Source organism: Halichoeres trimaculatus, unplaced genomic scaffold (genome assembly GCF_033239565.1).
Source record: "Halichoeres trimaculatus isolate MK-OKI-2021-1 unplaced genomic scaffold, fHalTri1.1 fHalTri1_scaffold_14, whole genome shotgun sequence".
In the NCBI taxonomy this organism is placed as follows: domain Eukaryota; kingdom Metazoa; phylum Chordata; class Actinopteri; order Labriformes; family Labridae; genus Halichoeres; species Halichoeres trimaculatus.
The window spans coordinates 11,951,743-11,978,252 of record NW_027437192.1 but is presented as its reverse complement, the minus strand read 5'-3'; the positions used below and the strand labels follow the sequence as shown (position 1 = coordinate 11,978,252).

Genomic DNA, 26,510 nt, shown 5'->3' with positions numbered 1-26,510 from the left:
GTGTGCTGCATGTAACTTCAGAAAATGCCAGTTCAATATGCTGAACTTTAAGGAAGCATCAGTCAAGGGCTGCCCTATTGTGCCAGCTTTATGGTATTCTTCTCTGCCACAGGTTATGTACCATACTGGTTCACCATCTCATCCAAACAGAAGGAAATTTGCCCAGCAAGACAACTGCTCTGACAGGCGGACCCTTGTCTGTTTCAGCCAAGCTGCCTCTGCCAGAGCGGGCAGACAGGCAGGTGGAGAGGCAGGAGACTGGGCCTGTACGCTCAGGCCCCTCAGCTGATCCAGACAGGCATGTGTCCTCTGCGTAAGCCAGCAGGGACACACAGTCAGGCATGTCAGCGGCCCCAGCCGGCACAAGCAGATGTTTTCCTGGGTATTGTTGTTCCACCTCCCTTGTAATTGTTTTCCTTCAGGGCCAGCCTGTGGGACAAGGTGCCAGGTTGTGTTGTGGCAAGGAGTAATGGAGGGATGGAGGGACAGAGTGTATGATCAATCAGCTACGCCTTTGGAGGCTGTTCTGTGGAGACTGTCCATTTTTCCTTGTGCTCCATGTGGCTTAAATTACAACAATACAAATACTGGCACTTGGATTTTATACAAGGAGAGGCCTGTGTAGATTATTGTTGTTTATTATCATTTCAATTAGAGTTTCAGCTGCATACATTTTTTAAGCATACAAAAAGACTGCATTTATTATCAGTAATTTATGGTTAAAGTAAATCTGACAAAATTAGAAGACGTCTTCAGGTATGATTTTTACGACTTATTCTGTCGGACTATTTTTGTGTGTCTTGGTATCACGTATGCAGTTTACCCTCTCAGACACTTAGCGGTTTGTTAGAACAGCTTATACACTCCAGCTGTGTTAGCTCCTGAGTGTTATCCTGTGACTCTGTGTTGAATTCGCCCTCTTAATGAGCATAGTGAACTATGGAGACCTACTGCAGGGTCAAATGCTCTGCAGGCCTCATTTAGAACAGAGACAGAGAAGGACCACTAGGGGGCACTTTGAGACTTTGGATCAAAAGCAGGAGCGACAAAGCGTCTTTGAAAAAGTAGACTGCTACAATAGTTTGGAGTTGATGCTTTGTAGGTTTTGTTGAATGTACTAAATGTACTTTTTCCCTTTTCCGTCTTACATCCTTTTTTTTGCAATCAATAATCACATTTTGGGTGTTAGATGTTTTATTCTATGTTTTCATTTTGGAGTTACAGGTATTGCATCATTCAATTTATTAAATAAAATCTTTTTTGTGTGTGTGTGTTTCAGGATCAGACCTCTGAGACATTCTGAAACTTTCCCAGAAGAAGGACCAGTTCAGGAGAAGGGTCTCAATATGAGGTGAAGCCGCTGACATCCGAGGCAGGGGACACTCCAGGGAAGCTGCAGCCGTCACTAAAAGCCAGTGTTGTGATGTTCAGCTTTTTACAGACTGACGCAAGATGTAAGTAATTTTGGTCCAACCAGGTTTTCAATTTTTTTATACATATATATAAATATATAAATATATAATTGTAGGTGTTAAGAGCGTTGTTAAGAGCATGTGGGGAAGGCAGACAGAAAAAGCTGCAGCCATGGAATCTGCTGTTCACACGCAGAGCATTGGATGGAGATTGTATTTCATAATCTGCCTTCACTGCCAATAGATGCAAGTGAAAATAGAACCGATGTCACATCTGCATTTCACTGTATCAGCATCCGTTTGTCACATACCATAGTGAACATCACCCAGGGTTCAGAGCCGTGTTGCTCTCAGAGCCGTGTTGCTGTTTGCTGGTTGTGTTTTTGAGCCGTCAGAGGCCCCTGCGCCGTTACCGGGTCACACGGCAGCCTTGTGAAGTCGTGGCGCTTACCAGCACGTCTGACTGTACAGGACGAGGCACAACAGAGTAGCACCTTTGGCCCAATATTTCTCACACCCAGGATGAAGGAGTGACAGCATCTGTGGGATAAGCCTGATTTGGATGAGATGGATTTACACAGGAGGGAGTGGGTAGCATACCTGAGCAGATAGGAAGAAGGGAGCAAGGTTTTTGATGTTTAATTTTATCAAAGTTTAATTTTTTAAGGGCTTAAGACTGGACCTTCTTCTTTGACCTACAAATATCTACTTTATTTATTTAGGTCTTTATTTGAATCTTTGTGTTTGTTTGTGCACATGCATGCCCGCTCCTCACCGCTGAATCATACCTGTCAAAATCACATTGCCCATGACTCAAACCCCACCCACTGTCAGTATGATTGACAGCTCTGGCAAAGTTCAAACACCACGCTCCAGATCATCACCAAAATACAGCTGCTGCCGCATGAGAGAATAAACACCTCTGAGTCACAGAACAGGACCTTGAAAAATATTAGTCACACATTCAGTTTTTTAGTCATTATTGTTTGCCGGTCAATGGAAAACTCCAACCAAAGAATACTGGTTTACCAGAGTCTCCATTTCTGTGCTCTCTGGAGGAGACAAATTATGTCTTTAACCTAAAGGTGATTAAAATTCTTACAAATGGCAATCAAGAAAAGAAAAAAAAAGTCTGTTTAATATTTTTCTGTTATAAGAAGAGTAACTGTAGCAACTGTTTTAAATCAAACTCTCTTTTTTCGTTTCCTTTCTCACATTTGCATCATGCACTCTCAGAACAAAAGCCCATCCTGTTCCAAGAGTAGTGCTGTTTCTAAAACTAGAGGAGGACAAAAGAACTGCGCCTGCTGATATACCATGTGTCAACTGCCCTGTTTCTGTGTGTGTGTGTGTGTGTGTGTGTGTGTGTGTGTGTGTGTGTGTGTGTGTGTGTGTGTGTGTGTGTGTGTGTGTGTGGGTGCCGATGAGCAAGCACATGCATACATTTGTGTCAGCCACAGTGTGCATAGAGGTGGCAATTTTGTTTCCTTTCACTGGTGCAAACTGTAAAAGAATTACAGTCCAATTAGAGTTAAGATGGTTTTTAAAGCTTTAATTATCATTTAAATATTGACTTATAATAACTGAACTGGAATTTTTTTGGTAAATATGTTTTTTTTACTTATACTTTACAGTTTTGTGAAATATATAAGTTTATAAGTTTATGTAGTGAAAACCAGACCTTCATATTTGAGCAGTTATTTTACCCTGACTATTTTGTTTCTCCAAAGAACATCATGAAGCAGCTGCACATCAGTGAAATCCAGTCAACTGCATGTGTGTATGCTATGTTACTTCATGTAAAACTGCATGCCCAAGTGTTACTTTGAGTGTGTTGATGTTTCCAAGCTGGGTTGAATCATTAGGAAGTGATTCTCTCTAACAAGGGCTTAGGAGCTGTCAGGAGACATTCACAGGCAGGTTTCGCCATGGAGAGTGTGAGGAGTCTTATCAGGGTCTTAGCTGTTTTGCTGCGCCTGTTTATAAAGAGCCTGCTTTATTTGGAGTGAATGCATTCTAGCAAGGTCTCTACTGTTTCTGTGCGTTGATTAAAAGTGTTTTCACGATTACCCGTAGTGAGTCTATTCCAGCCTAACAGGGTTACTAGCACTTTTAATGAAGGGGAATCATCATTACATGTGAAAGGGGTTTGTCGGGGTCTCGTGCCGTCTTTCTCTGACTGATTGTTGTGAGTGTGACTGAGAACTTTGCCTTTATTTCGTCACAGGCTTTACAGCAACATTTGTGAGCTTGTTTGTTTAGTTTGCTGGTATTTTCTCTTTTCGTCACAAAAAGAAAGAAACATGTCAGACTATCCCACTTACAGTTAGGTCATCGACAACATTCAGAATAACACTTTCCTTCTCGGCGAAACATACCTTCTCTTAAATCAGTCGAAAATTTAGTGACTGTGATGAGAGTCGTATATCTTTATTTTTGTCTTTCTCTCCGTTTCACTCTCTCTGTGTGTTTGGGTGTTCTGCATCTCCCCTTCCTCTTCCTCAGTTACAGTTGCCCGCTCGCTACTGTGGCTTTCTTGCTCTGCTGCTTTTGTTGGCTGTGGTCAGCTTTTGCATTCGTTGGTGTGAGTGAATTTCTCACAGCTTCTTGTGAACGTGTTTTTTGAAAGTCCTATTCAACATTTGGTGCAACTATAATCGGCACTAAGCCACTACGCGCATGCAGACGTGTCTGTGGATTCACACATTTGGGCCTTCAGAAGTGTTGTGCCATCTCTTTTTAATTTTTTTAGTTCAGGCCAAGTAGCTACTAAAGAAATGTTTTAAGTTGATTAAAGGAATTCTTATTGGAGGCATGTTTGTCTTTTTAAAAATATTGTAGATCAAGAAATGAAACAACCATTTAAAAAAAAAAAATCAGCACACATTAAATATTTGTTTAATTTTTCTAACATCAGTTTGAATTTTTAATGAATGTAAAAGTAGAACATTTAAATTCAACATGCAAACTTCAGTATGATATGTTTAAAAATGTATTACTTCTTTTGACGCATGTTGTCAGCTTAAATTTCAAACTTCTACTTTTTTTACACATTTTATAATAATCGTAGCCGTGTGTTTTGGCACCATCAAGGTTCCCCTTATCAGCTACCCTCCAATCGAGCTCTCACTTCTCTTTTTCAAAAGAGAACAGCGTGATGTCTTAAATTTAAACATCACTTCATGCTGAGAGCTTTAACTATATTTGTGCACACTTAACAATGTGTGTATGGTTCTGCCACTGGGCACATTTTCCTCTTCTGTTATCAAATCAAACAATTAAATCTGCAGCTCCGTAGCAGAAAATTACATTTTGACACATCGGTGAATCTTTCATTAATATGTTGTAACATCTGACTCTGGGCTCCATGGCTCTCTGATGGGGCCAATAGATAATAAATAGATGACTTGTGAAGCTATAATGAAGTGAATGTCTTGCTGTCGACGGGGGAGCCTCCAGTACTTTAGTGCAAAGTAGAGCTTCCAAACGGAGGCCCTCCGGTGCACAGATTATTACACTGGCCGTTAAAATGAGCTAATGTTCTGCTGCCAGTGCTCCTCTCCAAAGGGACACAAGCTGAATTCCCCACTCGCAGCTGCAAAACAGAGGTGTAAATTAAAGCCAAACAAAGTAAAAAAAAAAAAAAAAAAAAAAAGGAAAGAAAAGAAAGAAAAAAAAAAACAATCCCAGGCCAGACTACAGTATTCTATGATTAAAATGTGGGATTTCCTCAGTTTCTGGTGGAAACTGCTGTGGGCGTAAGGTTTCTCTTATTGTGTTATGTATGACAGATGATGCTTGTGCAGCTTTTGTTGTGAACTGTGTGTTTGTATTGTGGACTTCTTAATCACAACATTTCCACTTAAAAGTCACAGTTATATTTTTAACGACCTGGTTTGATGCTCCCTTTTTTTGTGAATGTAGTTTTTTTTTTCACTTCCCTTTGTAATAATTAATTCTGAGTTAATCCTTCTTTTTCTAAATTTGTTGGATTAAAAGTTCAACTGCAAATACAGGAAATTTTAGCGATTATTTAGCAGTCAAATTTCTAGGATCAAAATGCTCCCCTGCTTATTTCTCCTGATGGTGGCCTTTGAGGACAAAAAGCTGCTGCAAGGAATGAGTTTGATCCTCCATTTATCAAGTTAGTTCTGACAGAAATACAAATTAAACCAAATTCTTTTGCACACAACAACCACTCGTCTTTTTTCTTTCGCTCTGCCATCTTTCAACAGAAGCATTTCATGCGGCCACTCTTTAAAAACAAAAATATGTAAGGCCCTTCCTAGTTTGCTCAAACATGGCGGGTCTCCGTGGAAGGTATTTCTTATTTCAATCGGTTCTGCTGATTACCGCTAAAAACTACACACTGCACCTTTAAATTTGTGTGATTTTATTCCAAAAGAGGAGCAAGCTAAATATGCAAAGGAGACTTTTGAATTGTGTTTAAGTTTATTTCTGCAGTTTATATTTCTAGTCCTAAGGTGCCACCACTTCCCTCAGGTACTTATTAGCGATGAAAAGGGATGACTGATTCGACAGGAGTGTGTGACAGGTGTAATTTCACACACACCGTTCAACTCCACACATTAATCCAATTAATTTTGAACATGTTCTCCTCTCTTGTTGTCAGCCAGCAGAACTTCATCAAAAACAGCTGAGATATCATGTTACGTAAAGCAAGTTAACTTCTTCTCCGCCATGTGTTTTCATTTTTAACTCGGCACAAGGAAAAGAAAATTCTCTGCACCCTACTTATCAAACTTAAAATGTGTAAAAATTAGAAATACTGATTGCAAATTTAAATTTGCGCTATCATAAAAAAGATACAACATGATTGCTCACAGATACAGTGAGCACCTCATGTACATGAAGGCATCCTTGGGGGTGGGGTGTCGGGGGTTTAAGGGGGATAACAGTGAAAAAATATTCCACTTTGAGAATGTGCAAGATCTCATGCAGTTGCCTCTCTCACTCTCTATCCCTCCTCTCTGTTGGCGCTAAATCACACGTTAGTACAGCCAGTGGATGTGTTGACAGTTTTACAAACAGAAATGTAAAACGCCATACTCAAGGGGGTCTAAGAGATAAGGGGGGAACTGAACAGGGCAGGAAACAGAACAAACATGGCTCTGGGAAGCACAGGATGCCACATTCAGACACCTCGGCTGGGTTATTTTAATTACACGGGATATGCAACACTATCAGCTTTAGTGACGATTGGTGTCATATAAGGAGAGGAAGCACTGTAGCTTGATTCTACTGGGATTTTCTATAGCTCATAGCCTGCCAGAGCAGATGTAAAGAGAGAGTAAGAATAGTAAAGATGCTTAGTTTAGGTTTTTCATGAATGAAGCACTGAAAGACAAACATATCAGAGAAAAATGACAACTGACTTAGCCTGTTTCCATTAGCTGCAAAATGAAACTTTTGAGACTCCCCGCTGTTTGGAGCTCACTTAAATAATGGCCAGCTGAAGTGATAGACATTCCCAATGGATTGTTTGAGCCCGCTGAGCCCACAGCAAGACGAATAGGCACAGCCAGGGGTGTCTGAAACCGTGCAGATCCAGCAAGTCAAGGCTTTGGTTTGTGGACAAGACAGTGACAAGACAAACTTACTTATTAGGTCAAATTCAGTTCAACCCACTGCACTGAAATTTCATACAAATTAATTTAACGTGTTGAATATTAAGCATTAGGCATAAGAATTTTAATAATACTGCATTAGGCAATGTTAGGCATGTCTTTATTTAACAGAAAAAAAGACATCAAGACTTGTAATATTTTGTCCTTTCAGTTTCTTTATTTTTATCCAGATAAGCCAATAAAAAGTTTTATTTCTTTTTATTTTATTTTATTTTTTATTTATGCTTTAGGCCTATTTTTGTAAAGGATTTACAGAACTTGATCAGAATACAATTTAAAACAATACAAAATTGTACAATATAAACAGTACAGTACAACAGGGTACAGTGTAGTACATATGACAAGGTAGGGCGCTAGATTTAACAGGAAACAACACAATACAGTACAGTGTGGTACGACGAGATACAGTACAGTACAGTGTGATTAGATGTAATGCGATACAATACAACATGATGAGCTATGATAAAATATGATTTAACATAATATATTATAATACAATGAAATACATTCATATATGATGATATCATCTTGATATGATGGGTCACAATATGGTGCAGTATGGTATATGATACAATATGATACAGTACCATATATCAAAGGTAATACATGTAGCAGCCTTCACTGTCACAAATGTTATACAAATATAAATTAAAACAGTCAACAATAACCTCGTAGCTCAACGTACAGAAAAGCAAATATCAATGACACACAATATCATATATGTGTGAAGAGATGAGAACACCATGCTCCTGAGTTAGTTGACACTATGTGTGTGAGTGTGTGTGTGTGTGTGTGTGTGTGTGTGTGTGTGTGTGTGTGTGTGTGTGTGTGTGTGTGTGTGTGTGTGAGTGTGAGTGTGAGTGTGTGAGTGTGTGTGTGTGTATGTGTGTGGTGTTAGGGTTTGCTCCGATACTTGACATATAGCCTGGTATAAGCCTGTACATGTCAGACTTTTTCTTTCTCAATTTATTTGAGAGTCTGTCAGATCGATCCAGACACCAGGTGTTTATGGCCAGTCACAAACCAACTTCAGGTCCATTTTATTTTTAACAAAAGTTCCTTTCATTAACTGGGAGATAATTTTCTGATTGTTAATAATCTCCTTGTTATCAATTAATCAACAAATGAACCGTCAGTTTGTGGTAACAAAAAAAAGAAAAAAAAGAATTACTTTACTTAACTTGCCAATCTTACTATAGCTGAACACAACATTAATACATTTACCTGCTTGCGTTGCTTTGGCTAAAATTATGTAAGCTAATTGGTATGTTAACTTGCATCTTCTTTTAAGTCAGCACATTTATGCTCACTCTAAATATAGGTAGATTTTTACTGATTTTCAAAAATCTATTTGTTCATTTGAAACTCAGTAGCATAAATTAACCTCCCACTTTGAGCATTAGGAGAAAAAGCTTCTGTGAAAATGGTCGGTGCTAATGAAATGAAGGATGGACCATAAAATTTTCCCCATCACACTTGTGTTTGCGCTTTGAGTCATGTTTATCTACCAGTGAGAGTGTTTGCTTAGCGGCTAAACTCGAGGCTTTTTCATCAGATGGAAAGAGATTGGCCTGTAGACAAGGATTGGCCCCAACTGGTCCTGGTGCGGGTAGGACACAGGCCCTGCCTCCGCAAAGGCATCATTAGAAAGTGACAAAACTGCCAGGGGCAAAACTGGCCGTGTACAATGATCAATGCGGCAGACAGGATTGAATTGTAGGGGGGAGAGTGGGCTTTATAGAAGGGGAATCAGAGGGAGTTGGTATAGTACAAGACCCCCTACTGCTTTAATTACTGATGTGTGCGTCTCCCAATTAACAGCGCACCTATGGTCCACTGGCCACTCTGGGCCTGCACAAAGCTGGAAAGGAGAAAGAACGTTCTGCAGGGAGAGAGAAACGCAACGAGACACACAAACCAGGGTGCTCATTAGCGAATGGTAATCAGCGGTCGAGAGGTTGGGCACTCACCTCACAAAACGCCACATGTCAATTTGTCCCCCTCCATTCATGAGCCCTCTCTCATTTTTAGCCCGCTCCCTCATGTTCCCTTGTTGAGGAGAATTGGATGGAGCGCCATGGGGGGAAACACTCGAAGGGAAACGTAAACACAGGCCCGGAGTGGGGACTCCTGCTTCGTCAACAAGGGGGGACCATACTCCTCAGCTGTGGCTCTTTGGCTTCTTCTCATTTGTCTCTGTCCTCACACAACTCATTTCACCTCAGCGTCTTACAGTTCCCTCGATCGCCTGATTTTTCAATTCATATGTTATATGTTCAAACTGTCAGTGCAATGATGGTTTATTTATGAGTTGGATGTTTTTGTTTATGGTAGTTTGAGAAGTGAAGCTACGAAGACTGGAACACCAGTTTTTCTGTTGGCCAGCAGGGAGAGACAGCACTGGTTGCAAAAACTGGGCTGTTTGCAGGAAGGACTATTATCAGCTTCTACTTTTATTTCTCTAATTCTGTAAACGATGACCTGTTAGGCATGAAGATGGATGATAGATGAAGCGAGGTAGGATTTTGGCGAGGGCTACCTTGTGAATGCAGCGACCTGCCAATCAGCAAAGAGGTGTAGCAATGTGTACCCGCTCTCTCAATCTCATACAGCTCCAGGAAAAATTAAGAGGATACTCCAAATGTTTTCTTGTGTCAGCATTTCTACCAGCACAGAATTTGGTTCAAAATCTGAGCAAAGATGAGCAGCTTGACTTTTTGCTTCAAGAATGTTTAACATCGTCCAACAGCAACAAGGAAGACTAAAGGGAATGAACGCTGTGATGGAAATTGAAGGTCATTATGACAAATGTTGATTTCTAAGCTGGTGTGTGTCACAAAAAAAAAAGAAGAAAAAAAAGATTTTTATTGTTTTCTTCCCAGACCTGTATGATTTTTACAGCCGATGTTGATTTTGGTGCCCCCTATGGACTGGTTGTCCATCTTATATTTATAAATATATATATATAAACAAGCTAATTACCTCCCAGTGTTGTTTTGACAGTTGCAAGCAGGGATGGGTACCGAATTACGTATAGGTACCGTCTGAACCTAGTACTGATTCACATTTATTCAAACAGAGTCATACCTACCTAAACGTATCCTTGTGACTGTGAGGGAGTGGAAGAGTGGTTAATAATCCATGCTGAACATGAACACAGCTATGCAAGTTTATTTACTGAGAAACAAATATGTTAAATTAAAAAACTTTGACATTTTATTGTCAAACCATTTGATATTAATTGCCACAGAAACACACACAAAAATACTGAAAATTGTTACCCATGAGTACTGATACTGATTGTCAGGTACCAAGTATTGATACTGAAAAAGGTACCCATCCCTAGTAACAGACATCACTCACTGTGAATCTTTTTCATGGAAAATGCGGACATGCTCCGAACACAGTGTATGTAATCGGCACCTACCTCACAGCTGCAGTGTCAGGTATTAGAAATTACCATTTAGCAATGCTCTCTGTCAGTGCTGAGGGATTTGTTTGCAATTGCCGCTCATGAGGAAACAGACATTAAAACAGCCCATTTCATAACTTTTTGAGAAGTGAAGAAAAAGGTCTGTGTATTGGTAGTTGTTCATTCTGCAGATTTGGTTTTTGCCATGACAGGAACGTAGGTTTTATTACCTTCAGTCTCTGAGAGGTTTCTTGTTGTCGGAGCTGCAGTGTGATCTACAATGGAACAGGTTTGCTGTGGCATCGTGTACAGTCATGCCCTCCAGCTGTACAAGTGCTTGTAACACACCCCTTTTGTATTCTTTGCTTACAATACCACAAAATACTGCTCCCAGCATGCTCCGCTGGGCAGGGGGAGAAGACTATCTCATGCACCAAACCCAATTTCATCTGAACTGAGATTGAGTAAGGCCAGCTCACGCTCTCACATTCAAAATTTAAATCAGATCTCCTCTCAGTCGAGTGGAATCGATGCGACCCTCCATCTTACTTTGAAATGAGATATAGTCGTCCTCGTGGATTATAGGTGGCTCATCACGGGATGACACCGCTTGTGGATATCTCTAGAGATCCACCTCCATCTGATCCTTCTGATCTCCATCTACCTACCAGCCTTCCACCCAATCCTTCTGTCCCTATGTTCAGCCCTTCTGTTTGTGGATGAGATCTCGGGAGATAATCCATTCTTTAATCAGAGGTATCGTTTTAAATTTAGCCTCAGAGCCTCTTCACAAATTCTCAACAAAGCATCCCTGAACATATATTTCTGCAGCCAGGTTTAAAAACAGTGAACAGGGGCTGAATGTATATCCTTAATAAAAGAAGTCACATTAATAGAAGCGGAGCGCAGAAGTGATGTGTTTAGCTCCCCCTCACCTTTTGCACCTCCAGTTTTTTCCTCATCGCTGCAGCTTCAATAAGGTTTAATTGGAATAGAAATAGAAGTGGTTTAACATGACAGGAACTTCTCAAGCTTGGCTTTTTAGACTCTTTAGTACAGTATACTGTCCTTTAACCAATTATCACCAATATGCTGCTCTGCGACCCCCTACCAGCCTCCTCCCTCATGATTTAAGCAGGCCTCACGCAGCTTCAGAGAGACAGCCATGGGTCGATAAATGCAACTTGTAATCCAGTGGGGTGCAAATTGAGTTTTTTTTGAAGAATAATAGTTTGGAGAGCCCAGTTCCCCATCTAAGTGTTCTCTTTTTGAATTAAATCTATACAATTTTGTATTCAAAAATAGATTATGTCATCTCTGTAGAGAGACACCTTAGGCTTTGTCTGTGACAGCGTTTCTGTGTCTGCTTTATTTGCACAGAGCCAGGAAATGTCACCTTGCAAAGAAAATTCACAGCTCAAGCTGTGTGTGTTTGCCACATAACAGAAAATGACTGGGCTTCCAAAGAAACAGATAAAAAGATGAGAAGTTACATCTGCATCAACAGATTACACTTTCGCAGTCAAACAAATAGACGTCAGACGTTTAAAGCTTGTTTGCGTGAAATTAGAATTCACCCAGTGCTCATGAGGGAGGGAGGGGGTTTCAAAAATACATCGCAGCTATTTTTTTAAAGAGCACAACTGCTGCATTAGTACACTTCCTGTAAGAATCCCTCCCTGGCACACTTATTTGGCATGGCCTGCCCGTGGACCAGCTTGTTGTCTGGGCCATTGTTAGCCCAGGAGGCTGGCCTGAGCCCTGAGGGCTTGGTCAGCGTTTAGGGTGATTTGAAGGGTGGTGTGGGGGTAGGGAGGGGGGAGGGGGTGCTACGGGGATGGGTGCAGGCCAAGGCTGGGCAGGGCTCAATGCCAGGGTCTCAGTGGGACGCCCTTCTTTCTGGGAGCCTGCTCGGCACCCTCCTGGGGCCCCAGCAGGGTGCAGGGATACATGGTCAGTGCAAGACAGGTCCATCTGCCCCACTACCTCCGCCCTGCTCATGCCAGCACCCTCCTATCACCTGCTCCATCGGCACCTTATGGAAATGAGCTACTGCTGCCTGACCTAGCTGACATGCATGGCTCACCTTCAGCATATGCCACTGTGGCTTCTGTGTTTTCTGCATATATGGGTGACTGAAGCAAACATTTTGTGTCGTAATTTTCCTCTTTTACTTAAGAGCATGGGGACAAGAATCAAACAGCAGCGCCTGATAAGAGAATTCTTCTCATATTGTTAAGTGCCAAACTCCAGCAAGAGAGTTCATGGCACATGTATACAAAAAAAAGCATCTCTTATGTGGTTAAATGTCAGAGTTTCCTTTCCAACCTTTTATTGATCTACTTTAAAGTGTTGCTTGTAAATGAGAGGTCAAAAGTTGGTCATCACAGTACTGGCAGACATTGCATTGTTCTGCGTGCATGCACTCATGTGCTTTTTCACCGTGTACCTTCTGTAATTTACAGCAAGAGAACATCAACATCACAAGCGCGAGGAAATGTGGAGTTGAATTCTAAAAATAAGACGTCCTGTTGTCAAAAAGCTAACACCTTCTTCAAAAAACTCTCTGGTGTGAAAAAAAAGTGCGGTACATTCAACGACTGCAAAGGTTCAGAGTTGTAAAGACAGCAGCAGAAGTTTGTTTGAGGATAGAAATGCAGAGAGTTCAAGGCATGGGCTGACTTCCTGAAAGAGAGAGAACATTTAGTTTAACATTTGATCAACTCCTAATAAAGCTACGTTGGCTTCAAAAAGAAGAAGTCGTCTTCATGTACCATCTGTTAAAGCCAGTAGCATTAGGTGCCAAATATGTATATTTATCAATCTGACATCTTTGGGCATTTCCCTTTCTGGGAAGTGTATTTGTGACTTTGTTTAATAATACTTTCTGTCCGTCTTGAGGTGTTAAGCAAAGCTGGACTGAAAAGGAGAACTTCACAGTCGTGTAGAGGTGCTTTTACTACCATGCAAAAGTATCGCTGTCAGAGTTTTATTTTCATGTACAACCGTTAGTGATCAAAGATAATAATCTGCTTCATGGAACTTTTGCACTTCTTGATCCTCTGTTCCTGGAAAAATGTCACTGAAAAGTTTAACTCGCTAACTTTTCTTTTGGCATTTAGTTTTTCTTTTGGCAAACACTTCTTTCTATTGGGTCAGCTGCAGGCACAGTACTGAATGGAACAAACAACTAACAGATGCACCTGCTGACATCTCCTAATGTTAAACTAAAACTCTTGCAGAACAAATACAGTACAGAAAACAATGCTGTTGATAAGTTTTAGAATATTAACACACGTGGTCAGCCTTCAATACACATTACCATGCATATGTATCTCCCCGGCTGCAGAGCTCTGTTCCATTGTACCTCTTTATGATTACAAAGGTCTTACTGGAGAAATTTGCACATTTATGTTCTTTGTACTATTAATCTGCTGTGTGGCCAGTTATGTTTAACTGTCCTCTAGATTTGGACACATTTGATGTACTTCAGTATGATAGGTCTGATGAAATCATCCATTAACAAAGATTCATATTATTCAAAACCAATTGTAACTGGCAATTATGAAATTATGACACTATATGGACAAAGCTTCAGTGATGTCATCCATTGAAGGGAAGTGCCAATCGATGCCACGTTGGACTCATTCCAACTTCCTGTCCTTAGCCTCACTGCTAACAGCTACAGTGTACCCATCAGCTGGGCTTTGAAATATGTAAAACATGCCGCTTAAATTTCTTCTTAACTAATGACTGAAGAACAAAAAAAAAAAAAGACCTTTTTATTGATTTATTGAATGGGCATGGATGCAGCTTCTGGCACCTTTGGGGTCCACCCTCAAGTGGACACTTGAGGAATTTAAAAATGCAGCTTCCTTTCTTTTCAATTTCATCTTTAGTAAAAATCTTTGCATTTAAATTCAATTTAATTTGATCACATGAAACTAGAGCACTAATTGTTTCAGTATTGCACATCATAACTAGAAAAGCACTCAGAGAGCGCAGACCTCCTTCAAGCATAATGGAATAGTCAGGCAACACTTTAGTCTTACTTTAATGTTATACTCTCTTTCAGCAGACTGTCTGCTACAATTTGGTGTTAGCTGCAGGTTTGTACGATAATTTGTTACCTGACAGTGTTGAAAATTATGATGACCCAGTACATATTTCATATTCCACATCTTAGTATCCAGAATATTGCCAGGATGTGGATGGTACTTTTACATGTGTCAGAAATTATCGTGACCTTGTCTTGTATTCTTTTACAAAACAATCCAACCATTTATCGTGGAGTTTTATACACATATGGTGAAAACAGCCCTATCTCACAATGATAAATTCATAATAACCTTTAGTGTATTGAATGGATGATGGGATTGGTGGGTATACAATTGATCTATTTCTCTGTCACACATTTATCTTCTTTAGGCTTGTCATAATGCTCGGTTACACCAAATTTCTTGGTTGTCAGATAGTTTTTTTATGTCATCGCTGCATTGATAAGTGTCTTCTTCACTGTGGGTTAACTTGTCCTACTTTTGAACAACCTCTCCATCATGTCTTTTCATCCTCCGTCCCCTGCCATCGCAACAGTAGCCACAGTTACATGAGGAGTTTTTCGTCTTTCCGAATGGAATTTTTCTGAATGACTTTTCCAAAAACAACAGTATACATGGAAAGGAATATTCCCATCTCTGGTCTACATGCGCCGCTATAATCAAACAGAAAGTCAATGGGGCATGCACAGAAAAACGTAAACATTGCGTGATTTATCAAAGAGTTTTTCTTTCACTTGCTGGAACAACTCCATTTTGCAAGTTTTTCATCCTGTCTTGAAATTATGTTCATTTCTTCCAAAGTTTGGATCAAAAACATACTTTCCGCAGCAGTCCAGTGCTGACTGCTTGCCGCCACTTTTAAAGTTGAGGAATGTCTCTAGTTGTGTCTTACGTCATATCTGAGCATGCGCTGAAAGAACGCACCCCGACAACTTTACGTTTGAGCGCATACATGATACCTCAATCGCTTTGGGAAAAGAATATTCCACCCCTGGGGAAACCGATTAAATGTCCATTCGGATTGACACTTTTCTTTCGAAATGAGGTGTATACAAAGGTTAAATTCTTTCCATTTGAGCAAATAAACCGAATGCAAGCGGAATATTTGGGTCCATGTAAACATGGCTAGTGAGTATCAGCTGACTTCAGTTTTGCAGATAAGTTGCATGGTTTGTAATAAAAAATATTGAAAATTAATTTGTAAATTCCAAAAATAAGCAGGTCCCACTTTTTTAATGTTTTATGGGGTAAAAATTGTTTTACTTTGGCAGGTAATGATGTTTTATGTCTGTTGATGACAGCTGTAGTTATAAATTTCATAAAGAAACATCTCCCACTGATCTAAACACAGAAAGTTCCCACCCTCCACTTTAGAACTAAAGGGATTCCATCTATTTAGTTAAGAGCTCATTTCAAACACAAACAGAATGAGGTAGTTCTCCTCCTCTACAAACAGGAGAGGCAGTCGGCCCTTTGTGCTGCTGTGGCTACCACCATGCTGAATGCAGTGAATAGGGAACAGTCGTGCCCTCTGTGCAGCCCCAGCTGTCTTTGACTGATAGGATGGAGGAGGAGGAGGAGGAGGGGGCAGTGAGGTGTAAGGAAGTTCAGGAGGCCTGTAGATTTTCAACACAACTGAACAGACTGTCCCGTTAGTCATCCCAACTAACCAAACCAACCAGCCAGGCATTGGGCTGCTGCGTTAACACCCAGCTCAAGCTAATTAATGCAGCCAAATGAGATCAGCGGCAGAGGCCCAGGCCAGGGCCAAATCGCTTAATAGCTTCCTTCAGTACGGGTCGGTGCAGTGTAATTACCACCAGGCCACCCCACAATGCCGCCTTTATGTCCCACTGAAAGTGATTTCATGTCCCTCGTTCCCCCATTAGCAGCATGTTTTTAAAATGTGATGGGAGAAGTCTGTCAATGCTTATTGTGCCTGTTTGTGTGAGAGAGTGCCAGTTTGCTTTGAATATAGAGGGACAGCGCGGTGAAAGTTTTGAAGGAGGCACATGTTCCTCTGAGTGGTATGAGACTGAGGCCGCAGCCCACCAACATTTAACAACAGTCTGATGAATGTTATATGAAGGCACACCGAAGTGATGCTAATGCTAACCTGGATTTAGATCCATTCTAACCAACCTGTAAATATGGCTTCAAGAATAAAGAAACAATGCTGAAGGAACACGAAAACAGATTTTCTTAATATTTCTTTATAACTCACCAGATCTTCAACTCTTGACCTTTGTCAAGTCTTCTTTAAGTGTTAATGGATTTAACTATGTTTTGTGTATTGTCTTTATTAAAAGGGCATAGAAATTACAACACAAGCCACTGTTGTAGCAACATTAGCTCCTGAAACCTGACTCTGATAACAACTGCAATGTAAACCCAGATTAACCCTATAGAGCCCAAAAGCGACAGCGCCATGATTTGCATATGAAGTTTGGATTGGCAGTAGATTAGAAACCAGAAAAGATAGATCGATCATTCTTTTTACATATACAGTCTTTGAAGTTACACTTTCACTTTGCATTTTTAAAACATCTCAGAATCTCAGAGCGCTGTTTCCCTCCTCTAATATGTTTATGAAGTGTAAACAACGAAAACATGACAATCCAGAGCGTTGTTGCTCACATTGCTTCCTATGTTGAATACATGTGATCACAGTTTTTTACATTCACATTTTTGAGGGATACAAATGTGTGTAAACCCTTCAGTTTTTCATGGTTTATTGCACTTTTTAGCCATTTATTTATATAGTCTAGATATAAATCTATACATTTATTAAAGTTTGTGGCATAAGGGTTGTATTGATGTTAAAGTTTTATTCAAAAAGTGCGACTGCAGTTCATAAAAATGTAACAGTATTCTCAGGCAGACATGGTACGGCAGGTCATAAAGGGTTAAAGCTCATGCACGTTCAGTGATGTAAGTAAATCACTGATGAACCCAAATCCATTAATAACTTCACATGTATGTCAAACATGCAAACAACTTTCAAAACATAATGTGCAGCAGGGAGCACAGTTGAGATTAATCTCCACAAAAGAGGAGATAAAAGATGGATCATTATTTGTAAAATGTACCTATATGAGCAAACTGTTTTAAGGACATGAAATCCTTACTGGACTAATCATCACTTTTCTTATTTCAGTGAAAGAGATCAGAGTTGTCACTCTCACTCATTAAAGGGAGGAATAATTTAATACATATGATACCTAAATAATTTAGTTAATAACCTGTGATGTGTTTAAACAACTTTAAATGATTAATAAAAGGTGCCATGTTAAACTCTGTGGTATAACCAGAGTAATATGTAGCTCAGTTCCTTGTGTCTCCCTTTTTTCCTCATCCATATGCTGCGTCTGTCCTCCATCATAATCCCTCCATTCAAGTCAGCATGAATGTAGACACCAACAACCGTTTGGTGTCTAATGTAGCAGAAGCATCTCACTGGCCACCACTATAGTGCCACCCCGACACTGTCAAAGGTGCCATGTTTAGCCCCAGGCACTACTACTCAATCACTGCCTGGTTCACAGGGGCCAGCACACCAGCAGGGCCCACGAATGCTTTACCAATCCGCTCTACCTCTGCTCCTGCGCTGGGCCCCCTCCTCTTGACAGGTCCTTGTAGATGCACTGAAACCCCCAGTGCTGGGAGAGGAGAGGCAGGCTGTGTTTAGCTGGGTCCCCGAGCAGCTCAGGATGGAGGGTCCTGGGGTTTAAACCTTAGTGACAGGGCATGTGTGGTAATGGGCTACCATGTCCCAGACCTGTGACTGTGACACTCTGCAGGGTGCACTGACATATGCCTTGGCAAGAGACATCCTCATGTTTTCATTAGATGTAGATGCAAACTGGATTTATGTTTATACTTAGAAGAGATGCCTGTAAGACTGTTGTTTTTGTTGTTGTTTATTGCAAATATGGATACAGCTTTTGGAGCTAACATAGAATTTAAGTAGTAGTCTAAAATGCATGAGAGATGTTGAAAAAGTAAATTTTATCTTTCAATTCAATCAGTAAAAGTAGAGAGAACGCGACTCACAGAATAACTTGTAAAAAGAAAACCCTGTAATCTCAAGAGAATACCACAGACAAATAAAAGTACAAAAAGACGACAGACTAGAGATGAGAGAAAAGTGGAAAAGCAATAGCCAAGCCGTATAGATCAGATCCAGCATTCACAGGTCCAGCTGGATAGGAGGTGAGAATCCAGGGTCAGGCTCAGACACGACTCCCTGACTCCTAATTTGGAGATTCTCATTTTCAGCTGCCGAACTGATGGCAAGAAATCGTACCTGTGAGAAGCCTTCAGGCAGAACAGGGAGAGGTGTGGAAGAATCTGTTTCTGTCTGAGAGGATGCTGCTCGGCTATTTGTCTTTGTTCCAAGCTGGGTTTCAGCACAATCACACCGAAGAGATGTCTGTACAGTATGTGCACGAACCTGAAGCTGAAGGAGTGTAAATTTGAGATTTGTGTTAAGTGTTTTGCCCCTAAAGATGCAAAGAAATTACACTGGATGACTCAGTTATGATTCTATATGTCAGGACTGTTTACATTGTGCATGTGATATATTTTTCACACTAGCTTACTCTTCACACACACAACAATTTTTCTATCTGACTTGATTATAAGTTGGTGCATGTAACAGATCACACACATGGATGATAATGACTGACTTTCAACATAACAATCCTCTGAAAACACACAGTAGATGCAAAAATTACAAAATAAAACATTTTTTTTGTTTACACTTCACTTGGCTCGAAGCACAGTTCTGTTCATGTTTCTTACAGGTGATGATCTTTAAAACTACTCAGCATCCAGTAAGTGACACTTTCCAGTCTGCCCTTCCTATTGGTTGTTGTGCATAATCAGATTTAGATCAGATTTAGAATAAGAATCAAGTTTTGTTGCCAAGTACATTTGTACATACAAGGAATTTGTCTTGGAAAATGATAAAAATGCAGATAGAATCAGTTAAGATATAAGATATACAAATATGCAAAAAAAAAAAAAAAAAATATATATATATATATATATATATGTGTGTGTGTGTGTGTGTGTATGTATATATATATATATATATATATATATATATATATATATATATATATATATATATATATATATATGTATATGTATATATATATATATATATATATATATATATATATATATATATATATATATATATATATATATATATATATATATGTATATATATATATATATATATATATATATATATGTATATATATATATATATTTTATTGCACATTAGTGCATGTTGCTCACATGCTTTTATTTTGTAAATGTCTGTTGCTGACCGTGGCGGAACCGGAAGTGAAGTTGGCGGAAAAACACGATGAGTAACCAAAACAAGCATGGAGAAGAGGGGCAACGCCACGGAACTTAAAGGCGCTCACCGCTTAGTGTATCAGTCCACGCGCACGGCGTGCCAGATATAAACAAACGCAGGTAGTCTGCCAGGACGAAGAGACACGATGAGAATTAGAGCCTTGTTTAGCGGTGCTTTTATGTGAAAGTTACGCGCTGAAAATTCCTTAAATAAAGCGTGAATGCAGACCAATATCACATTTTTTTGGTGGGAGTCCGTTTATTTGTGTTTTTGGTCAAGGAAAATATGGCCCCATCTGAATGCAGAGGAACGGCTGACGAGCGGGGAGGGGGTGTCTGGTGCGAGCGCCCTGGGCTTCTGCTGCACAAAAACACTGCTGTAGGGGTAATTTCTGCCCTAAACCTTGTGATAGGACCAAACTTGTTCCATCCCAGAGTATCACTTTCATGCCCTGACAGTGGCAATAAGCTTTAATTTTGTTTTTACATTTTGTAAATTTGATTTGCACTAAATATGTGATTTAACTATTACTGTATAACAAGTACTGATTTATATATATATATATATACGGGAATACTTATAGAAATTTGAAATACTAATAATTACAAACAGGAAACAAGGTGCAACTTGAGCTGTGCAATCTAAAGTTCAGTGAGTGTTAATGTAATGCATAATACTGGTGGAGGCATTCGACCTGGAGTTCCATCTATGACGTTCGACCTGGAACCATAAATATCTTAAGTGTTTGACATTTTGGTCCAGGCTGCCTGGAGATTTGAGTGTTAGCTGAGAGCCTCAGCCATACTTCTTGCTTAGTGTGATCTTGAGTATCATATTAATGTTTGATTACACTTCCCTTTTGCAAACTTGACATCTGCACTTCAGCACTGCCATAGCCTGACCTGAGATTGTATTTTACTCCAACTCTGCTGGCTCAGATGAAAACAGAGTTGCAAGAAGGGCAGCACACTCATCCTTTTATCATCAAACTGAGTCGTCGCTGAGCAAACATACACACACGCATTTTGTCGCATCCACAATTTAGTATGGCACAAGTCTCCCCATCGTGATTCTTCACGACCCATCACATGTGTAACCCCACATCCTCTTTCTGACACACTCACACAGGCGGGCTGAATGTCCTGAGCTGTGACACTGTTGTCTCATTTATGAGGTCACACTCGTTAAAGAAACGAGTGTGACCTTTCTCCGTCATGGTCACAACAGGCGTGCTCTGAGATTATCTGAAGTGCCGGTTTCGCATCTGCATCATCGCTTCACACATACTCCCATGTGTGCAAACTGAGTTGTAGCTTTTTATTTACAATTTGGGGTAAAGAAGAGTCATGTTGCATCACATAACTTTAACACTGAACCATGCCAAAAGTTTCTGTCTGATGAGATAAGAAGGGACCAGTCAATCCATGAAAAAGAAGCAGACACATAAACTAAAATTTTGAAAAGTACAATCATTTCAATCAGTTCAAGTACTTCATGGAATATGGGTTGGTAATGTTTTAGCAGATGTTTTGTTCATTGAAATCCAACTCGTTTGCTTTCAGTATTTCAAAGTCAATCATTCTTTACTTTCTCCAAAGTGTTAATTTCCTTTAATCTGTATTGAACAGTTGTCTCACTCTGCCCTTATTGTCCCTACTCTTTAAGCCAGACTGATTGTCCCAGTGGGTGTCAGGGGATTTGGTTCGTCTTCCCTTCTGAGGAGACCTTCTTCCCTGTTAGCCTCTCGCTCCGCACGCTCACGGGGTTCACTGAAGCAAGGAGACGACATCCTCCCCTCCTCCGCAGAGAGCACCGTGTGCTCCATCTCTCCAGAATGGAGGAGACATGAGGCCCACACACACACGCATACACACACATGCACACCAGAGTGTCCCTTGCCACACACTCTCTGACCCTCAACCCTGAGTCCTGCTTCTTGTACTCCCTCAACCTTCTCCTCCTCACAGCCTCTGAGGAGAGGATTGTATTGAGCGGGAGCTTGAAACCATGCTTGTATTGTCAGAGGACTTGACGGCACTTACCTCCACTTGAACATTTAGTGCTGTCTTGCTGAGCCCGGACAGAGAATTGCACTATAGGGTCACTGATGAATTGCTATTTCTGGACAGGAGATAAACACACTGCTTTGTAGAGATTATCTTTCCAATCTGCGTTAGCATGGTCGAGATTTTTATCTTCTGTTTGTAAAGGCTGCATCACGCTTCAGTGATATTTAGTGGTGTTGAGTGATTATAGAACAACTGATGCATTCATGGGTGTCCTTCTTAGATCAAATGATAGTGGTCCTAAATTGTTCATCAATATCACACCATGTATTTCCTTCACCTCATTTTTTTAATGGAAACACTTGAATTAGTATTATTACCCAATGTTTAATACTTAATTTTGTTTGGTCAGAACACCATAAGAATATTTAATAATCCTCACCAGCAAAAAAATGTCACCGGGGACCTGATCGAAACTGACATATCATATCAATCTTCAGAAAGGGGTTCAGCACACTCAATCTTAGCCTTTGACGAAAACAATATTGAATCGAGCAGAGTTGGGTCTAGAGTCAAGAAGGCCGAGGTTTTCAGTCACTGACGACCACACAAATAAAGAGAAGCTCATCAGAGAGGTAAAAAGTTATGCATCTATGCTGTGGAAACACAAAGCAAATGCTTAACAGAACAGAGATGGACTGAATGTGGAAGTCTGTTTTTTCCACCATGGTACTATTTGATTCAAACCTTGTCTTCATGTTGGACACATTAACCTTATGAAAGGGAAAAACACAAAACTCTTAAACAAGCTGAAATGTTTAAGTCTATGAAGTAACCATAAATTAATGCAGGAAGTTTTTTTTTTTATTTCATTGTTTGATGCTATAAGTTTAGCCCGGTAGATGGTGACATAGGGCAGCAACAGACCAAAGTTTAGGACTGTTCGGAGTCTTCTGACTCATCAGACTCAATCCCAAACTCATACATCAGCAGGTTGTTAAAAGGCTCCATGAACCTGGCCATGTTGGGGAGCCAGGGCACCACGCAGCAGCTAACAGCGCTGCGTAAAATCTCCATGTTTGCGGCAGAATACCACTTGTTGGTTGTGGCGTCAAAGAACTCAACATCGCATGAGGTGGTGAACCCGTTGAAGCCCCCAACAGCAAAGAGAAAATCATTGATCACTTCGATCCCAAAGTTACTGCGGGGGTTCAACATGGAGGGCACTGCATGCCAGGAGTTGGTGCAGGGGTTGTAGGCCTCAACGCTTTGCAGGCGAGTGTTACCATCAAAGCCTCCAACCTGAAGGAAGAAAGTTGGGTGATCAGTTAAAATGCCAGATCCAGTTTTTAACACTTACCCACTCAGTGTCTCCATCTGAAAGTCATTGCAGTGAGTTAGTGTGTTGGTGTTAGCATTTAGCTCAATGCATTGCTTTGTTTTTAAGCTCCTATAGCTGTTTTGCTGTCCCATTGCATATGTTTGAGCCGTTAACCTTTGGCACCTTTTGTGAGGTAACAACAAAAAATCGGGAGATAAAACAGGAAAGCGTTAAATATTTATGCACTAAACAAACTCACTGCATAAATGTAGCCTGCATATGTAGTGATGCCAATTCCACTTCGCCTGCTGCTCATGGGGCTGATCATTGTCCACTGGTCAGTCTCTGGGCTGTAGTATTCACATGACTCCAGACACTCGTTCCCATTGAAGCCTCCGCAGATGTAAACCTGGAGGGAACATGACAGTTACAAAGAAAGTTAGTCTTTTAAGTGACAAAAACAAAACATAAACACAAACTAAGATCTACTTATAAACTAACTGAACATCTGCAAGCCTGGACTCAGAGTCATTGTAAGGTATGTTGTTCCAAACATGTTTTACATATCAGCTATTGAGGTGGCTGCTCTGAGAGAACCAATTAGCAAAATCTCAGTGAGATGAGTCTAAGAGTGCATTGAGAAGAGTATTGCTCAAGCTAGTTTAGCAAGGAGCTAACTACTGACATAATGCAGTGACTCAGTTAGTTCATTAACATCAGTAGTAGTACATAGTGGTGGTAACTGTAACTCAAAAATAGAAATCTCTCACCTTGTTGTTAAATGTTGTGCAGCTGGCGTCACTCCTCTGATCGTGCATGGGTGCGATCAGACTCCACTGGTTGTTCTCCGGCTTGTAGCGCTCAGCTGTATTGAGTCGTGAGTGTCTATCATAACCCCCCAAAGCATAGATGTATCCATCCATCACTGTGACGCTAACATAGCACCTGCGATAATGCATGGGGGCTACCTCATGCCAGGTGTACGTGCTCAGGTCCAACCGTCGAACGCTGTTGAAATACTCCGCTCGGTCAAAGCCGCCAACACAGTAGACACACCCGTTGAGGAAGACCGTCCCGTGGTAGGCCCTAGGACGCTCCTGATCATTTAGTACACTGACCCAGCGGTCTACTCGGACATTGTACGCCTCAATCCCATTTGTTGGATCACCCCCACTCCAGCCCCCAATTGCCAGCAGGATAGTAGGTGGCAGCCGAGGGCAGGCAAAAGGTGGCAAGAGACCAGTTATGGAGGGCCTCCTTGAGATGTCAGCCAGGAGTGCTTCGAGGGCCTCCATGCAAGCAGCGTTGTTTCTCACCAGCTCATTGGACATTACTTCCGATCTGATGAAAGTCATCCCCGCAAGAACCAGCCGGATCTATAAAGTGAAAAAAGACAGTGAGCCCATCTAACTTAAGCACAGTGTTTAGACATCAGCTATGACTCAATTATTTAATCCATTTATATCTTTGTGACTGAAATTTTGATTTGACAGTGAGTACATCTAAAGTCTTTAAAACTGCATCCATGTGTCTCTTGCCCTCACTCACCACCCATTCTTCCCTTTGTGTCTTAGTGTCTTCCATAAAGAATACATGACGAGACTCAAGGACAACACCTCTTTGGGGCTCATCCACAGATGCTCTAATGTCACAGTCCCATTCATGTATCACTGTGTATTACATTCCCAGTGAATTAGCAATGCAGGAGTAGGAGGGCGATAACAACAATGGTGTACTCCTGTGCTGTGTTTGTGAGTTTGTTGTTTATCTTTTATTTACACCATAAAAAACATTTTTTGTTTATTATGGGACTTTTGTCATGTAAACAAGGCCTTAGAGCAGTGGTCCCCAAACTATGGCCCAGGGGCCACCACATTTTTCCTGACCCCCTGAACCAATACCAGAGGCGCATTATGATTTATTTATTTTTTTTCAGTCTGGCCACGTGATTGAGACTTATGCATCCATAGAACTTAACTTTCTATTCCACCCTTCTGCAGTTTGTGCCCTATCTGAAACTCCTCCCTTAAAAAAAAATCCTGTAATACAACCATACTGGTAGTGAAATGTATTGTGCTGGTCACACTTTTTTTTACATACTGACCCTGGCCCCCTATCAGAGAACGGAAAAGTTGTTTCGCCCTGACGGGAAAAAGTTTAGGGACACCTCCCTTAGAGAAAACTTAATTTCGGAACAGTCTGTAACATTAGTTGGTGTGAAATTTCAAAAGTTTTAAATAAGAAGTTTAGGATATACACAGGGTCCCAGTGAGACAATCTCCCTGGCTGCTGGAAAATCTGAGACTTACACACATGCCATTACAACAAATGAGGCATGAGCGGGCAGTTTTGTTCAATGTCTGGGCTGAATTAACAGGTTTGAAAAAATTGACTTAGTTCTGAACTTATTTTTAATGATCTTCTCCCTGTTTTGATTTCTGTTGCAGTCATGAACTATGTCCACTCTAAAGATCTACATTTGAATAAATTCAGTAACAGAAAGTCATCAAACCTTTGACAGGAGCATTGTGATGTGTTTTTCTCTCTCTTCGGGGTTGTGATGTATCCAGGTAGTAACTGCTCTGAACAGGAACCTTTCATCACTGACGTTGAGCTCGTCTTTCTCCAGGATATCCAGCAGCTCCTCCAGAGAGAGCTGCAGAAACTCCTCAGTGGAAACTACCTTCTGAAAATGATTAGTGATGAAGTTAAAGGCCTTGCTCTGCAGTCCATAGGTTAAGGTGATGTTGCTGAACCTCCAGATGCCAATGCAGTTTTCTGGACAGAGCTGCTCGCCCAGGAAGTCACAGCAAGCTTTTACGATGTCAGTGATGTTAAACTGATCGGCAGCTAGCATCAGCTCCTGAACGTTGTCTTCATTCACAGAAACAGAGCCTGTGTAAGCAAACTCAATCATGAGCTTCATCATGTCAGGAGAGACGCCAGGGATGTCGAAGACCTTTTTGTCTGAGGGCGACCAGTTTTTGAACAGAGCTCTGTGGATTATTGAAAATCGCAGAATAAACAATTTACTTATTTCCCTTCCTGACATCCATGCCAATATTCTTTTTTGATTGTATGGAGAGAAATAATTGGATTAAAGATCCCCAAGTCAATGAACAGAGTAGCTGTGTATGAGTGTAACAGTTTAATACACAAACATTTACAGTGTATGTTCAAGAAATCAACATTGTGTACGTTTTGTGTTGTTAAATTAGGTTTCCAGTATTGAGTCAGAATACAACTCTATGACTAATATCACTGAACTCACTTTGGGATGTT

The 26,510-nt window shown here is 40.6% G+C and overlaps 1 protein-coding gene and 1 long non-coding RNA gene across 3 annotated transcripts in view; one reads left to right on the top strand and one right to left on the bottom strand.

Annotated features, from left to right (window-relative positions):
• The window catches only part of LOC141803460 (uncharacterized), a 51,028-nt gene that overhangs the window by 2,083 nt on the left and 22,435 nt on the right, over positions 1 to 26,510 (top strand). Inside the window, exons 2-4 of one of the 2 annotated variants that reach the window (XR_012599565.1) lie at positions 1,280 to 1,454; positions 8,882 to 8,999; positions 9,092 to 9,158. This is a non-coding gene — a long non-coding RNA (uncharacterized LOC141803460). Of the gene's footprint in view, positions 1 to 1,279; positions 1,455 to 8,881; positions 9,000 to 9,091; positions 9,159 to 26,510 lie in introns of those variants that run through there. The other variant, XR_012599564.1, reaches the window with a different exon arrangement.
• LOC141803227 (kelch-like protein 10) lies at positions 22,841 to 26,224 on the bottom strand. The gene is made up of 4 exons (XM_074687188.1): positions 25,741 to 26,224; positions 23,999 to 24,604; positions 23,488 to 23,637; positions 22,841 to 23,209 (listed from the first exon to the last, which is right to left on the bottom strand). The coding sequence occupies exons 1-4, from the start codon at positions 26,155 to 26,157 to the stop codon at positions 22,841 to 22,843; spliced, it is 1,542 nt and encodes a 513-aa protein (XP_074543289.1). The 5' UTR covers positions 26,158 to 26,224.

What these genes read in the sequence shown, in the direction of transcription:
- LOC141803227 (XM_074687188.1), bottom strand. Translation starts at nt 26,157, where the DNA reads ATGATGAAGCTCATGATTGAGTTTGCTTACACAGGCTCTGTTTCTGTG. An exon ending in GCACAACATTTAACAACAAG is followed by an intron (nt 23,638 to 23,998) that starts GTGAGAGATTTC and finishes TGTTCCCTCCAG; the next exon opens with GTTTACATCTGCGGAGGCTT. An exon ending in ATGCAGGCTACATTTATGCA is followed by an intron (nt 23,210 to 23,487) that starts GTGAGTTTGTTT and finishes TTCTTCCTTCAG; the next exon opens with GTTGGAGGCTTTGATGGTAA.